The sequence below is a fragment of the Epinephelus moara genome, chromosome 8, assembly GCF_006386435.1.
Source record: "Epinephelus moara isolate mb chromosome 8, YSFRI_EMoa_1.0, whole genome shotgun sequence".
NCBI classification, from domain to species: Eukaryota; Metazoa; Chordata; class Actinopteri; order Perciformes; family Serranidae; genus Epinephelus; species Epinephelus moara.
The window spans coordinates 43,948,749-43,966,538 of record NC_065513.1 but is presented as its reverse complement, the minus strand read 5'-3'; the positions used below and the strand labels follow the sequence as shown (position 1 = coordinate 43,966,538).

The 17,790-nt window shown below is 38.1% G+C and overlaps 1 protein-coding gene across 1 annotated transcript in view; it reads left to right on the top strand.

The window, feature by feature from the left end:
* The first annotated feature begins 4,082 nt into the window (after positions 1-4,082).
* paqr3a (progestin and adipoQ receptor family member IIIa) overlaps positions 4,083-17,790 on the top strand; it is a 19,936-nt gene continuing 6,228 nt past the window's right edge. The window contains exons 1-7 of the mRNA XM_050052140.1: positions 4,083-4,247; positions 5,187-5,418; positions 6,779-6,941; positions 8,026-8,181; positions 15,499-15,696; positions 16,154-16,244; positions 16,904-17,087. Coding sequence (XP_049908097.1) covers positions 4,187-4,247; positions 5,187-5,418; positions 6,779-6,941; positions 8,026-8,181; positions 15,499-15,696; positions 16,154-16,244; positions 16,904-17,046 — 1,044 coding nt within the window. The 5' untranslated portion in view covers positions 4,083-4,186 and the 3' untranslated portion in view covers positions 17,047-17,087. The remainder of the gene's footprint in view (positions 4,248-5,186; positions 5,419-6,778; positions 6,942-8,025; positions 8,182-15,498; positions 15,697-16,153; positions 16,245-16,903; positions 17,088-17,790) is intronic.

The following is a 17,790-nucleotide window of genomic DNA, read 5'->3' as shown; positions in this document are numbered from 1 at the left end:
AGGACAGAAATCAAAGACAAAGATTGAGGTAAAAAAAAAAAAAGGGCCGACGACAGATTGTCACAGTGAATCAGTGAGGAGTCAGGAAGAAGGTGGTGGGGCGGGAGACTGGGAGTCGTCCTAATGAAAAACCTCCGTCAGAGTCCATGGTGCATGTGAGAGGTGTGTCCTCTATCATGAATGTACCAGGGTCTGGAGTGCTGACTGTAGTCAACTGCGCTGTGCTGAAGGAGACACCCGAAAAACCTTGAAACTCTCACAGCTACCATTTCTGACCTTTTTAAAAATTAGTAGTTTAGACGAGGTACTGATGGCACATGATTTTGGTGCAGTTGGGTGTTTACACAATGTGTATATATCTTGTAATTGAAGCTGCATAGAAAACAAAAGTATCTCTGTTTAAAACCCTAAATCACAGATCATTTTTCCAAAGAGCGAAATGCTGGAGCTAAACGTGCTGCCAGCTGCACTTCCTCTAATGGCCACTAGATGCTGCCTCCAAGAGCAATTTGGCAAATTTAGCCAACTTTATTCAGGAGAGAAAACAAACTGCACATTTTTCCCACAAATTGTCTGTTGTAAATATCCATCACAGTTTAGCGACAATGTCCTGGTTCAACATTGACTGACTGAATATTTACCATAGTTGTGCCCACACACGATGTGATCATAAAGACAGAAATGATCAAAAAAATTACAAAGATGAATTGTAATACTCTGGAAATATAACTTAATTTGACTTTCTATTCTGTATCATGGTAGGTATTTTGAGAATCTGTGACCCAGTTAGAGGTTATTCTGATTTTTTTTTAAAGGTATCTTTGTTTGATTGACAGCGGACTTTAACCTATGTGAGACAATTTTATTGGTTGCTGCTTCCTTTTTCCATTAACTAAGAAACATGGCAGCACAAAGAAACACAAACTCTGGGCTTTAAAACATCCATTTAGCAACTTTTTTAATTTTGTTTCTGTGCTGCCAGGGGAAAAAAACAGCTGAAGTCATTGTGCACCATGTGGAAAACTGAATATTTTATACCTGATTAAAAAATTTGGGAAAAGAAAGTGGAAAAAAAAACATATTGTACATTTTCTTCAAGGTGTTGCCTCATTTGTATCAAACACTGCCAACTGTAAACCCACAAAATCAATTAATAACTGAGCAGCGACTGCAGCAGCAGGAGATTCTCGTTGTTTGCCCTTGCATGCACGAGTTACTATCTTAACTTGGCAGCTGACACTTTGCCAGAGTGGATGTGCTGAGAGGTGTATTAGAAGTGATAATGAAGAACACACTTCCAGTTGAGAATGAGGCAATTAAAGAGGGGTGTAAACAGCAGAGGGACGACTGAGTGTGACTTCCCTCCTGAGGGAATCCTCCAACATCTCTCACACCTGAGAGGTCTGTGGAGAGCGCTCGCTCTGATGAGGATTCTGGATGACAGTTAGCGACAGGAGGATGTAACACGGTCGCACAGTGTGGCGGGATGACAGCCAGGAGACTGAGAGCTGCACTCAGCAGCCTACTCTTAAACACAGGCCACACCTGTATATCCCAGCATACTTTGAGGTTACATATTTTATAAATAATGAGACCTCACAAGAGCTTACAGTGCAAGACATCAGACATTATATAGCTGTGTTTAGTGCTCCTTGACATGAGTAAACTGAACTTAATATGTATAATTGGTGGAGTGCTCCTTTAAAACTTTAACACATTAATTTCCTCACGCATAAATGTATCTGGCAGCTCTGTACTGTATGCCGTCTCATAAATGCAAAAATAGCTAGTAAACATTTGAGTAACACAACAAAAATAAGATGGTAAAAAAAGCTAATAATGATAACGTTACTACTTTAATGTTAAAATAACTCAGCGTGCTTTTTATCACAGGGGTTACAACAAACAGCAAATTAAAGGGACATGGCAAAAGGCAAAGCCAGTTTATTAATGTTGCACATTTTGGTCACAAGGCAGTTCAAAGTGCTTAACATGAAAACATCAAAAGCATCGAGACAAAGTGCAAAAGAAACACATTATAAAAGGACTTTAAATTCAATTAAAGACACTGTTAAAAAGCTAGAGAAGAGAAAAAACAAGCTAAAATGTACTAAGACAGGTATTAAATACAAGTATAAAAGGTACAGTGCAGTGTTAAAATGTATAAATATGTAATTTAATTAAAGCAGCGTCTTCAGCCTTGATTCAAAAGAACTGAGAGTTTCAGCAGACCTGCAGTTTTCTGTGAGTTTGGTGCATAAAAACTAAATGCTTCTTCTCCATGTTGAGTCTTGACTCTGGGGACACAAGCAGACCTGTCCCAGAAGACCTACGAGGTCTCGATGACTCACAGTGTAGCAGAAGACTAGAATTGTAATTGGGCCCTAAACCATTCAGTGCTTTGTAAACTAACAGTCGAGAGAGACAGGAAGCCAGTGTAAAGACTTCAGAGCTGGAGTGATGTGATCCACTTCCTTGGTCTTAGTGAGGTCTGAAGCAGCAGCGTTCTGAATCAGCTGCAGCTGTCTGATTGATTTTTTCAGTCAGACCTGTAGAGACACTGTTACAGTAGTCGAATCCACTGAAAATAAATGCCTGGACAAGTTTTTCCAAGTAAGTTCTTGGTATGTTCTTAAGGTGTATCGGACCATTGTCCCCGGGTGATATGGTAATGTAAATTTGTGTGTCATCTGCATAACTGTGGTAACATATTTTGTTATGTTCCATAGTCTGAGCCAGTGAAAACATGTAAATGTTAAACAGAAGAGACCCCAGAATGGAGCCTTGGGGAACTCCGCATGTCAGTTTTGTCCATTCAGATGTAAAATTACCTATATAGACAAAATACTCCCTGACCTTTAAGTAGGAATTTAACCAGTTTAGTATTATGCCATAAAGTCCCCCACTGTTTCCAGCTGGTCTAGTAATATGTTGTGGTCAACCATGTCAAACACAGCACTGAGATCCAGTAATACTAAGACTGGTATTCTGCCACTGTCTGGCAAAAGCATTAGTAGAGAATAAATTAAATAAATAGACATTAATAATGTTATTGTGATAGTATTAAGGCTTCTTGTATCCTGATCTAGCCAGTCAAACTTATCCAGATAACAGAAACAAATCATGTGCTGTGTTAAGGTTAATAATGGAATCCATAACGTTTTTAGTACATAAAGTGTTAATAAATTCTTCCATATAATGGACAATTATAAAATACAAAACAAGTATAGTAATTGTGCCTCTCCTTAGTCAGCTACTCTCAAATGTCGATTATCTTGTTGGGTCAGATCTCTGGGCACATAATGCTGCCAATACAGTCTGCTTAATATAGAAACAATAAAATGGCAGTGACTCAGCCAGTGGTTATAATTAAGTGCATTGAAATAATTATTATGCAGAGTGCCACTGCTGCTTGTCCAACACAAATAGATGCAGGAATCCCTGCACACCTATATAAAATTATGTTAAATTAATATGCACTGTATATTAATATTTTACTGAGGAAACCACCAACTAGTGTGGACAGTAGGATGCAGAACGGACATTTCAGTACATGAAGTTAATATTGATGTTTTCAGTACAATCACATGATGTTTTTAATGCTAAACACATAATTTAATAATTCTTTATTAAGTGACAAAATATCCAAAATTTTTGCAAATCAAGACAGAATTCAAAGACATTCAAATCCTTGAGCTTTTGAGATGTAAATATATGTCCTTTTGCCCTACAGGAAAAATATTAAAATGTAGTGTGTTGTGGCAATGTAGGATTAATAGCTAAATATTGTTTAAATGTATTTTTGCTGTATTTCTTAGTGTGTCACTTTTAGTTGTTCAAATATTTAATAAACATTTTGTAAAAGGAAAAGTATATTGTGAAAGTTCAGACCTAATCTTGGTAACTGTAGTTCGATTGGATTTTTTTTACGACAGGGTCCACAGTTTTTTTACAGTGCTTTCAGTCTTGTTAACATTATTTTATTATCATTATTATTATTTTTGTCTGGTTTATTACCCTGCATTGTGAAGCCAGCTATGTTTGGGTCTGTTTTCACTCAGGCGGTCTCGGGGCACGCGGAGGGGTCCATCACTGATGACGTCTCTGATGATTTGGAAGATGTTGTAGCCGAAACTTGATGTACACTACGTTGTCTTATTAAATTAATGTTAACTTATTCATACAAATGCATAACACGTATTACAAGCCCCAAAATGGAACAAACTGCACATACACCAAATTAAAAGGTGAGTTTATTGTTAATTTATTGGCTCTAAACAAAGCTTTGTTAGCTAGCATGTAGTGTAGCCTGTTCAGCTGTAATTAGCCAGTGGCTGCCAAAGCGCTTTGACAATTCTGTTATTTTAAGATTGACCTAGTTGATGGCAGCATTATTTACCCGAAAAGGTTCAACTTAATATGGTGTCTAGTTAAGTGGGTTCTTTTGACATAATCGGCTTATAATAATTGTCAAAGCAAGCACGTTATGTCAACAAAATCACAACTGTCAGAATCGGTGACAGTTCTTGCCACCGCGTTTTGACGTTAGGCTAACTAGTCGATTTTATAGTAGTTGGGGAAGACTGGGAGTAGAAACCTTTCTATTAATAATTAATAAGTGGTGGTTGGAGTATCAGATGCCAGCTGGATTATTATTTGGAGTCTGGAGCTTCTTAAAAAAACTCTTGAGCCATGTTCTGTTGACGTAAACGTTTGTCAGCACGTCAGGCCAAAAATTGCTAAATTCCTGAATGGAGTTTGGTGTTGCGGAATGGATGAGCTTGAGGTTGTTAACGTAGGTAAACACGAGATTACATGTAAGACAAGTCGATGGCTGCCCCTTTAAAGCTGTCAAATAGTGTTAGCTAGCTAATGTTAGCTCCTCAAGTTCCTGTCACTCAGATAATAGAGACAGTCAGCTTGTCCCTGATGTCAGTTGTTAACATGTTCTTCAGCATATCACTAAAGATAAACTCTAAGTAATCTGGTTACTTGTATCCCTGCTCCATTAGACAGTAAAATAAACTCTCCTGCCTGACACAGTGGCTTGTAGATCAGGTAAACTGAGAAGCCGCAGTCTTAAAAATAAGTGTGACAGCATTTAACTTGTCAACCATGCTGTAATGTTTAATAAGAGTTATCATGTGAGGATGCAGGCTTTAATGGATCTGTCTTTTTATTCTCAGCTTCAGGTCAGACTAAGGCAGAGTCCTACGGCCCAGCCATGCCTCAAAAACCCCAAAAGAGCGCTCAGACGACACACTACATTGAGCTGGGAGGTTATCAGTACTGGCCTGTGCTGGTGCCTCGAGGAATCAGACTGTACACCTATGAACAGATCCCGTTGTTTCTGAGGGAGAACCCCTACATCACAGATGGATACAGAGCCTACCTGCCCTCCAGACTGTGCATTAAAAGGTGAGCAGTAATGTCGTAATAGTTTATTAATCCTCAAAGGAGAAGTTGTCTTGACTGCTCCTCAGGGAAGTCAGTGTGCAGAGTCGACTCCAGAGGTTGGCTCAGGGACTTTTCTGACCTGGTTTTATTTAATTTAACACAGCATTTTGTTATGTAATGATACATTTCAACAACAGAAGAGCTGGATGATTTCATTATGACAGAACAGCCAAACATTTTCTTTTTTTGTGGGTTCTTCTGTTGTTTTAGTTGCCTTCCTTTACAAATTCATGTTCTTAAAAACAGGTTGATACCCAGACAAATACCCCACAGATAGGCCACTACTTGCCTACTTAATGCTAGTATTCAAACACTGACAAAATCAATGGTATAACTTTACTCTGAGTCTTTGAAGCAACATAATTTTGTTGGTCAGTTACAGCAGCTAATCACACCAAATTCATTCCTCCTCAAAGTCAAACTAACATAAAGAAAACTACTAGCAAGGAAGGCCGACTGTTGGGTCACCTCACATGACCTTTGTTTTGGCCAGAAAGTTGTACTTGAACACGCCACAAAGACAGTGTCCAACTAGTATGTAAGTTCTGCGTCTGTGTGAGAGGAAATAACCCTTCAAACCAGCAGATAGCAGTAGTCTGTATACTGGAAGATTGACAGGACGGATTCAAGATGCTAGTTAGCCAGTTAGCATGTTAACAAGACAACCCAATGTTGAAAGAACAAAGGGTACTTGCCATGCTCTAATGAACAACAACACAAACTTTTCTGCTAAAGAGCTCAATGGGCAAAAAAATAATGTTACTTAATATGACAAGTTTGTTTCAGTCTCACGCCCTCCTGACTTATGCAGTTTGTTTACTTTCCTCACTTCCGTTTCTCCTCTCGTGTGCTGAGTTGAACTGCCAATCAGAGTGAAGTAGTACCTCTCAAACATCACTTATGACCTGCTAGAAGTGTGTGGCGCTGTATTTATCTGCAGAGACTCTACTCTTTGCCTGTATTTTCTTATTTTCTTTTTGTTTTGCTGTGTTTGGGATGTTCCTGGGCACAGTGGGCAGGTGAGGTTGGGGCTTAATCAAAAGGTAGCGACCAGTTGCCAGACCATAAGTAGCATGTATCTAAGAGGAAGCTATAAGAATCGTGCACACAGCGCAGAAAAAGGGTAAAAATATTGTCGCAAAATGCCAACAGAAGAGCAAACCTGGGGTTGGCATTCACTTTCACTTTGGCAATCTTGCTTAGTATTCCTTTAAATACTACGGTCTGTGTGGTTGAGATTGCTCAGTCTGTAGTAAAAGGAGAAGACAGAATGGATTTTTTATCTCAGTGACTGTTTAACGTTTGTAAACCCTCTGTGCAGCCTCTTCATTCTGTCCAATGAGACGGTGAATATCTGGAGCCATCTGTTGGGCTTCCTCCTCTTCTTCTTTGTCGGGGTGTACAACATGGCCTCGGTGCTGCCAGCCATCGGCGCCTCCAAAGAGGACTACGTCATCTACTCCATCGGGCTCTTCTGCTTCCAGGTACAGGACTGAGTTTCCCAGTTTATTTCAGCTACAACAGTCAGTAGAAATTAGGACGTCGCCTTACATCTTACATTTTCACTAGTTGGTAGTTTGGTTGATGTTACAGTAAGGCTGTGTTGTGGTTCAGCTGGCATCCATTATGTTTTAAGTTCATCAAGTGTTAATAAATTCCTTTGTATGATGGACTATTATAAAATAAAAACAAGAATAGTAATCGTGCCTCTCCTTAGTCAGCTGTTCTCAAATGTTAATTATCTTGTTGGGTCAGATCTCTGTGCACATAATGCTGCCAATACAGTCTGCTTAATATAGAGACAGAAAATGGCAGTGGCTGAGCCGGTGGTGTTACATCATTCTGATAGTTGAGCTGTTGCAGAATTCTTCTGATAAAGAGCAGGATTCAACATCATTGTCATATTTGACGTCATTAAAACACCATATTAATTATCTTTTAAATTACGGATTGTTTTATTTATTTTGTCAAAGTTTCAGATCTCAGGTTTTAGTATAGAAATCTATCTAGTGGCAAACCATGAACTCACTTTTTGAGTCCGAATTCTTGCTTTTTCCCCCGTCATGTAATGAATACTAGATAAGAATGAATTGCAAACGATATCTCAGGTCTGTTTCTGTCATTTTTAAGTTTGCCAAGTTTACCTAGGCAGGGCTTGTTTTATGTTATGTGACAACATGGTTTCTCCTTATGTTGAGCGATGTGGCTGTTTAGCCAAATATCCTGGAAACTGAATATGTGGCAATTGCATGGTGTTACCTTAATCTGAGTGGATACAGAAGGACATCAGACCTTATCCAAAATATTGGCAGTTCTTCTCAACAAATGAAAAATAATCAGTCCAGCAGTTGGCTGGACCAGGCTCGAGAACCAGAGTCTTCAAGTCCAATTTAAAAAAAAAAAAAAAAAATGAGTCTATCAAAAAAAAAAAAAAAGGCAGAATTTTGAGATGAAAATGGTTAAATCATAATATTTTCTTACTTGTTATCTTGCTGTCGTATCACATCCCTCGCTGCTGCAATGCCTGACTCTCCCCTTGTCGTCTCCTCTGGATCTTACCATCCTCAGCTGTGTATGCTGTGTTCAGTGGGTTATCACCTGTTCTGTTGCCACCGCTCGGAGAAGACGAGCCGCCGCTGGATGGCGCTGGACTACGCAGGGGTTTCCATCGGCATCCTGGGCTGCTACGTCCCCGGAGTCTTCTACACCTTCTATTGTAATAATGTAAGTTCACCTCTTTGATTTATCTTGACTTGTGGTCCCTGATTTGTCTCTAGTATCTGCATGCCAATTTAGGGATTTGTAAGGGATGTTTTCTTTCTGTTGAAAGGGTATTAAATCAGAAAATTCACAGCACATCAGATCATATCAGATAAGACTGACTTTATTGATCCCACACAGGGAAATTGAAGTGTCACAGCAGCAGAAATACAAGAATAGATTTCATAGTGTAGATAATTTTTAAAAAGCAGGATACTATACATAATATGAGCATCTACTATACACAAATTAATCATGAAAAAATAAGAATTATAGGTTCTAAAAACTATATACACCAGACATAAATAGTAACAACAATGTGTATTAAAATAAAGAAAACAAGCAAATTGAAATAGATAATTAAATTGCATTCAAAGGAACGTAATCAGAGAGTGGATAAGATGTGATGTCATGTGTCTGCACACAGCGGTATCTGATGCCTGCTTATGCACTAAAGTTTTATTTTAGATTTCACACTCTTGCTTGCAAAAATATCAGCAGCATCTGCCTGAAGGTAGCTGCTATTAATCGAACAAAGGTTAAGTTTAGCCCAGTGTCTGACTTTCCTGAGCTTGACTTTACAAAAATTAATGTGTCACTGTTTTGGTCTGCCAAAACATGTATAAAATGATTACATTTACTCAGTTAGGGATTCAATAAAAAAGGTATTGGGTATTATTGAGTCTACAAGGGTAAAGTTAAACATCACTGACAGATCAGTCACTTGGTTTTTCATGTGGTGCACCACTTTCTGCATCCAGAGTGTCAGTTTAAAATCCTTTGAAGTGCTAAATGTAAAAAGCTGCACTCAGATGCTGCTCCTGACTCAGTTACACTCCGACTCAGTTTAACTGCAGCTTACTCTTCTTGTGGAGTCTAGTTCATGCAGCAGACGACAGGCAGAGTGAACAAACTGCTGCACTGTTTCATGTTTTCTACTTCCATGATCTGAGAAAATCCCACAATTTTTCATTACTATTTTGGTATCAGTACCAAAACAGTACTGTTTTGATAGCTGTTAAGGATGATAACGATTAATTGATGATCGATTAATCGGTCGTTAAGGGTTTGATTGAATATGTGAAATATAATTGATCAAATAAAGATCTATTCTTAAATATACACAATGTTTAGTCTCCTAGTATGGTGTCTTTTTTAAAATCATGATTAATCAACTGATTGATCATTAATGTTACAAGTGATCAATCAAGGAAAGTGCTTACAACCTGCAACCTTAATACCCATACTTATATATGAAAACATTTGTGTACAAAACTCTTTGTAATATGATAAAAGTAGTCAAATTTCTTAAATCTTGAATTTCGTCTAAGATCAGTTTGAACGATAACAAAAAATATTCTGCCATTTTTTAGACTAATAGAGCAGCTGCAATTAAATATGCAATTTATTTATTTTTGATGTTTGTTATCTCACATATTATACCGCTGTACACAAAATATAAGTCATTCTGTAGTGTGATCAATACAACATTGAATACAGTTAACTTTTTAACTGCTCTCTAATGCAGACCAGGCCTGCAGGTTATGATGACATGAGACGAACTGATGCATGAATTGATGTTTATTAAGCTGTTGAATCGTAAAAACTTTCCGTCACAGAACTATATTATGACTATAAGTTTCAAGCCTTGTAAACACGTAATAGAACCATCATGACTCAGTGTAAATAAAAGTAGAAGTAGTGCAGAAGAGCAGACCTTCTGTGAGCAATAATATATGAATAATAAATGTGAATCTTACAGATGTCCAGTCAGTTATATTTAAACAAAGCATACAAACTGAAGTGCACACTGACTGTGGACATTACGGCTTCAGCACACGATTCTCTGCTCTCATCACATCCACTGCAACTCTCTATCTCACTGACCACACACTCCCTACAGTAAACTACGTGATATGTATTCATGTAGATTGCACTTAAACCAGCCATGGCCGTTTTCATAGGGTAGTACTGCGAGCATCACAGCTTGCATTAATGTTTTCTTCATCTACTCTCATTCGCATATGTCAGGATGAGTGTAGGGCAGTCAGTGTGCACATGAAGCTCACTGGGCCAGGTGTTTACAACCTGGTTGTTGTTGTTTTTTTTTAAATTGCTGCCTCTGGGATTTGAAAATTGTGACCACAGAAGCCTGACGTTGGGTTCTGCTTATCTGAGTTTATTTTGTCCCAGCCAGTAAGTCGTGGCTGCTGTATCCATCCCACTGGATGCTCCAGTAGCTGTTTGAGCACATTTTTCAGTGCAGTCTAAGACATTTTAAAATGTAGGGGCTGCTATTTTAGTAAGTTGACTTACAACAATCTGTGCAGCTTCGTCAGTCTCAGCCATGCTTGTTGCCATTTTTCTGTTGCCGTTTTATGTGGACGTAGTTCAGCAGCTCTGAAGCTTTGCAAGGAGAAGACAGTGGCGTTCTTAATCCCTCATGCAAAGCTAAATTGGAGATGTGGGCGTTGATTCAGAGGTCTAAAATCAGACTGCTACTTATTTTGTTTCCGAAGCTCTCAAACATTTTGTGGCCTTCCTCTGTGTTTCCTCTGTGGATGGAATTTCATGTGATGTGGCTGAAAGCTTCGGAAACAGAATAAGTAGATCCTGTGATGAGAATATTTTTTGTCAGACTGTTATTTTCTGGTCAAGAATACTCGTAAAATGATAAAATTATGATTTAGATTATAAACTGTCTGATCAGAGAATAAGTGAAGAAGATTGTGGGTCTGAGTTGGTACCGAAAAGGACTGAGATTTGATATTCAGCCCTATTTTAGAAGAATCAAGGTTTACTGTAGTGCTACACGTGCTGCAGCTTCATGTACATTATAGATAATGTAAATATGTTTTATGTGTGAGCGGCACTGCACAGATCATCGCTTCAACATCTAACCACAGTCCTCCCCGGAGACTTTTTAGCTCATCCTCGGCCTGAGAAGCCGTAATTGAATAAAGCTGAAGTGGAGCCCACAGTCTGGCTCTGCTGATTGACTCATTGTTCCTGGTGAATAAGCAACACGACACCTTTGCTGCGCTCGCCGTTTGGAAAACAGCCTCTGATGACAGCCGCCCACCACCATGTTATTTCTTTTCCTTTCCTGGTTGCTTCTCTTTTCATTTTTTTTTTTACATTTTTTTTACTCCTGAAGTATTTGGCTGTACTCCTTACTGTTCGCTTTCCCCCGCATATTGGAAGCACTGGGTTATTTTGCCCCCAGAACGCAGCTGAAATCTGCTCCAGCCCAAACCAGATGGCTGCGTTCACGGAGCGGTCCGTCACTCCTGTTCCCCACCATATGACGTTCGCAAGTCTGGGAGCTGTCTCAGCGAAGGGGGCCCCCCGTCCTTGCCAAGACTGGGGCTCCGCTTCTGGGTGCCTCCACTCCTGTGGCAAGCCAAGTCCCTACAGAAAAACTGATTTTTTTTATTTATTTTTTTTTATATTTAGCCAGTCAAACTCTTGTCTCGTCAGAGTGTTTTAGAGATGCAGATTTGGAGAAGAGAACACGGTGTCTGTTAGGAGAAGAGCTTAAGAAATTTGGCTGGAGCCGAGCGGGGCCTTGTTCCTGGTGCAAATTTATTCACTGTGAAATTCAGCAGGACTCGTCACATGAGGACGTGTGACTGGACGGAGGCCTACATCCACACAAATGGACAGAAGGGACTGAGACGAGGCTGTCCAGACTGTGCACAGTTACTTATAGAAGTTTAAGTTAACAGTGACGACTCGCTGTAGGTTTGAAACAGTTGGAGACGGTTTTTAGCACATGCTTAGATCTTCGCTCTTTTTTTTTTTTACTGAGGAAGTGCAAATAATATATGCAAGTAGAATAAACCCATACATGAAATGGTAGCTATCAAACCTGAGGTGTTAGTTTCCTCAATTGATTTGGATCACAGAAAACATTTTATGGCTTCAGCAAACAATCGTTTAATTCTTGATTCATCTTTTTTTCCCAGTCACACAGAGACACATTCCCAGAGCTCAGGGTAAAGTCTTGAAATTGTTTTTTATTCTTTCTTTCCTCTGACTAATAGTCCAAGAGCCAAAGATTTTAAGTAAACGTTGATATAAAACAGACAAAAGCAGCAAAATCTCACATTGGAGGAGCTGGAGCCAGGGCTGCAATTAACTATTATTTTTATTATTATTTTCATGATTAATTATTTAGTCTATAAATGTTTTAAAAGGTGAAAAATGCTCATCACAATTTCCCAAAGCCCAAAGTGACATTTTCAAATTTCGTCTTTTGTCCAACCAACAGTCCAAAACCCTATAACTCTTCATTTACTGTCATAAATGACAAAGAAAAGCAGCAAATTATTACATTTCAGATGCTGGAAACATCAACTCTTTGACATTTTTTGCTCACAAGAAAAAGACTGAAACATTAATTGATCATCAAAATAGTTAGCAATTAATTTTCTTTCGATCAACTAATTGTTGCAGCTCTACCCGGAAGGAGCCGACACTTTGAATTTTTACTGGATAAATGATTGTTTTCTGTCACTTCATTAATCAACTACTTGTTTGACCACTGAAAAAATTATCAGAAGTGTTCATGAGCACCTTCAAAAGTCAAAATGTGTCTTGAATAATATTGTTTTAAAATTATATTCCATTAAAATGATAATGGAAATGTTAAAATCATGTAATAGCGGGTTACTTTGTGCTGCACATTCACTCACACGTTAGTACAGAACAGGGTCGGCAGTTTGCCTGCCTCCTGGTGGTGTCATTTCCTGCTGCTGCCTGTCGTACTGTCTCATAAACACGCTGCTCCACCAGCTCTGTGTGTTTTTATAAGGTCATGAACAATAACAATAGCATACAATAGGGATTTTCATAGATTTGTAGAAGGCATTCCATACAATAGATCATAATATATTGCTACATAAACTTGAAAGGTATGGGTTCAGAGGAATTGCACACACTTGGCTAAAAAAATTATCTGGACAATAGATATCAATATGCAAATAAGTGATGTGAGGTCCAATATGCTTAGAATAACTTCCGGGGTGCCGCAGGGTTCGATATTGGGGCCCAAGTTGTTCATTCTATATATTAATGACATTTGTAGTGTGACTAACGAGTTCAATTATGTATTATTTGCTGATGATACAACCTTATATTGCTCAGGGGAAAACTTAGAATTACTTCTCAGCAAGGCAGAAAAAGGGCTACAGAGATTAAAAAATTGGTTTGACCTTTATAAGCTTTCCTTGAACATAGATAAACTAAATATATTGTATTCTCCAAAGGGCAAATTAAAATTCAATTGAAACTGGTAATTAATGAAATTGAATTAGAAAGAGTTTATAAATTTCTTGGTGTGATTATTGTTTATAAACTCACCTGGAAATCACACATAAGCAATGTTAAAAACAAAATATCTAAAACAATAGCAATACTATATAGATACAAATATATATTACATAAACATACTCTGTACATATTGTATTGCGCTCTTTTTCTGCCTGACATATTGTATTGTGTTGAAGTATGGGGCAGTACGTATATAACCAATATAAAACCCATATTCATGTTACAGAAAAAAGCTATTAGAATAATCAATCATGCTGCATATAAAGACTCCACAAATCCACTTTTTATTAAATTGCAAATACTAAAATTTTATGATTTAGTTGAATTGAGCACAATAAAGTTTATATATAAAGTTAAAAATAACCTTGTTCCAAACACTATACAGACTCTTTTTGAAAGTAGAGATAGACACTATGAGCTCAGAGGAACTGAGATGTTTAGAAAACCAACAGTCAGAACAAACACTAAAATAAACTGTATTTCTGTTAAAGGAGTACAATTAAGTATGAATTAAAACTTAGCACTTCTTTATCACAATCAAAAACATTATATAAAAAGTCAGCAATTCAAAGATACATAACTGAGATTTGGCTTCAATTTTTTTGTTTTGTGGTTTTAAATTGTTCTTATTTCTCAGTTATCAGCCTTTTGTTGGCTGCATTTAGGGCTGCCACGATTAGTCGACTAATCGATGACTAATCGACTATTAAAATAATCGGTGACTATTTTAGTAGTCGACTAATCAGTTTGAGTCATTTTTCATAGAAAAGTACTATAAAAGAACCCCAGAATAATCTTATTGCAGCCTCTTACGTTCAAATATTGGCAGCTTTACACACTCTCCCGTGACGGTGAACTAAAACCCTTTGGCGTGAGTATGAAACAGGACATTAGATGACATCATTTTGGGATTTGGAAGAGACAGACCGACATTCAACAACATTTTAACACATTTTTCGATAAAATGATTAGTCGACTAATCGAAGAAATAATCAACAGATTAGTCGACAATGAAAATAATCGTTAGTTGCAGCACTAGCTGCATTGTGAGCTGTTTTTTTTTTTTTTGTTTTTTTGAGTATGTGTGCGTGTGTAAAGAGGGTGGGCTAAATAAGCTTCTGCTACAGTCTACACCTTTTCAGTCAACATGTACATATTGGTGTGAATGAATTATGTATATTTTGAGATGTAAGACCGGAATAAATTCATTCATTCATTCATGAATAGGGCTGCATGATATGAGGAAGGATAATGTTGTTGAATATAGCGATAACAATATAACTTGCAATAAATAAACAGATATCAAAGTGTTCGTAGTTCTTGACTCAGACTTGCACGGTACCTGCTTGTACCATGTTGTCGCTCCTGAATCCAAAATATTGTCAGATGGCTGACATGCATTTTTAGGCACCAGTTCCTCTCTGACATTCGTACTTTCATCTGCACTTACCTTCTCACACTCTTTAGAGTAGTGTGGCAGCACTCGTCTAATAAACCTCATGTACATGCAGACTCTGACCAATCAGACAGTGTCTAACGGCGAGGGCTCTGTCCATTTGGCCACAGAGTTAACAGCAAGGCATCAGACAAAGTAGTGCCTGCAGACACATTGTGATGTTTTTATTATAATTGTTACTATATTTAAAGTGCAGTATTGCAGTCCTAAGCAATTATCGTGCAAGTTGACATTGCGATGACACTTTGTACAGCCCTAGTCTTGAATTAATCTTTTAATATGTCCAGAAGGTTTTAGTTTGACAAAGTGTGACGGCTTTTCAAAACTCTCAGATCTGTAGAACTTGTAGAAAAGCCTTAGAATTTACTCCCTTTATAGTAAATGTTAGAATGACACAGTGAAATGTATACGTATGTTCACTGTGAATAGGAAGGGAGTGTATGTATTTGTAACTGTGTATGGTGTAACCATTGACCTTTCTGTCCCTGCAGTACTGGCGGCAGGTGTACCTAGTGACGGTCCTGGCCATGATCCTGGCCGTCTTCTTCGCTCAGATCCACCCTCATTACCTCAGCAAGCAGTGGAAGCAGCTGCGCTCGCTCATCTTCTGCTTGGTGGCCGGGTACGGCCTCATCCCCACCGTCCACTGGATCTGCATCACTGGGGGCTTCTCCTCAGAGCTCGTCCAGGTCAGCACGCTCAGCGTTGTCTCAATGACCATAATATCCACTGCCTTGATTCTTAAGTTTGAGCTCAAGTTGAGCTGAGTGAAGCTTTGATTGATATTTTAACCAAAGGTATTAGTCTGCAAGTTGAAATCATTTTGTTCTACAAGGGAGAAAAATGTGGATTTAAAATTGTGGAGATGCATTGATGTATGCTGCATCTCTAGAGACTGATGTCAGCTGTGAAAAGTGATGGCACTGTTCAATTGATTTTTTTCAGCTATAATATTTATTCAATTGTGGAATTGTTTCTGTTGTAGCAGTGTTCAGCTTCTAAAAGATAAGCAGCTCCAGCCAATATTTAGACTGTAATTGTGTCTGATAATGTTATTTATACTAATCACTCACTTACGTCAAGTGTTCTGTAGCTGCTGTTCATTTTTGTCCACACATTGGTTGAATAAATACTTTTTCCTTTTAGGCTTTTGTTCCTCGAGTCCTGGGGATGTACTTCATCGCTGCATTAGCACTCATTTTCTACGTTTCAAAAGTTCCTGAGCGCTACTTCCCAGGTGAGACTACTTTTCGATTTCCGTATTTTGGAATGATATAAACAGTTTGGGGTCATTTACAGCTCCATACTCGATCAGAAATGATCACTATTATATCCAATAACTAAGCAGTGAAATGTTCAAAGGGCTTCAAAGTTGTAGTTTTATTTTTGGAGGGAAATGAGGTCACAAACAGCACTGAAAGCTTTGTGTGATTCCGAATGTAAATTTTAAGCATCAGCGTCTGTTGCATTTGAAGCATTTTCAAAGCTGAGTGTGTTTTATTTATTTTTATTTAAAATTTATTCAAACAGGAAAAGCCTTACTGAGATTAAAAATCTCCTTTGAAAGAGAATACAGGCAGCAGCACATTAAACAGTTTCAGACATCACAGCCATGTGTGTGTCATCTGGTGTTTTCCAGGTTTTGAAAAAATTTTGCACAAAATACCTAAAATACATCCTACTGCACATCAGCGGTTGTGAAGGATGATGTAGACTGATGATCAAATTATACTCAGTTATTATATTTAAGTCTGCAAAGGTAACACTTTATAAAAGACAACTTGAAGTTACAAACTGTCTTTACATACAGAACAGACAGTTTTGTGTTGCCAAAGTCAAACTGTCAGACTCTGGTTTCATTTCCTGCTCTGTTCCTCCTCTGTCATGTTGCTGCAGGTCAGCTGAACTACCTGGGCTCCAGTCACCAGGTGTGGCACCTGCTGCTGGTGCTGATGTTTTACTGGTGGCACCAGTCATCATCCTTCATCATGGCGTACAGACACAGCCAGCCCTGCCCCGACACCTCCCACCATGCCTAGGACGCTGCTCTGCACGCTGGGATCCCTGACACTGTTAAACTGTGAGCAGCAACATTACTTTAAAGCCATAAGGAGATGTTTTATATAACGTGTCCACGGGATCTTAAGAGTATTAAAAGTTGATAAATCAATTAAGCAACAATTTAGGCCCTTAAAAAAATGAAGCGTTAAGTGCGAGCAACAAAGCCATGTGGGACACAAACAGCAGGAGCCAGATGCATTAAACTCTTAAAATTCAACACTAAAAGAAAGAAATATGCATGCGCATTCTTTTCAGCAGATTTTTATGGCATTCTATACTATGACTTTTTACATGAAATGTTTTTAAAACACCACAGTGAGTTTTTGTGTTAAAGTTTTATGACGTACACTCTGACTTTTTTCATGACTACTATTTATCATTAAATTTTACGCCTTACTATACTACACTTTTTCCATGCATTGTTTTTACAAATAGACATCTGACTTTTGATATAAACTTTTTGACGATTTTCTATACTATGACGTTTTTTCGTGGTTTTGGATGACATACTATATTTTGACTTTTTTTCAATAGTTTTGGACAACACACTATACTATATGACGTTTTTTCATGATACTGGACAACATATTATATTTTGACTTTTTGTAATAGTTTTGGACGACATACTATACTATGACTTTTTTTTCACGGTTTTGGACGACATACTATACTATGACTTTTTTGTCACGATTTTGGACGACATACTATACTATGACTTTTTT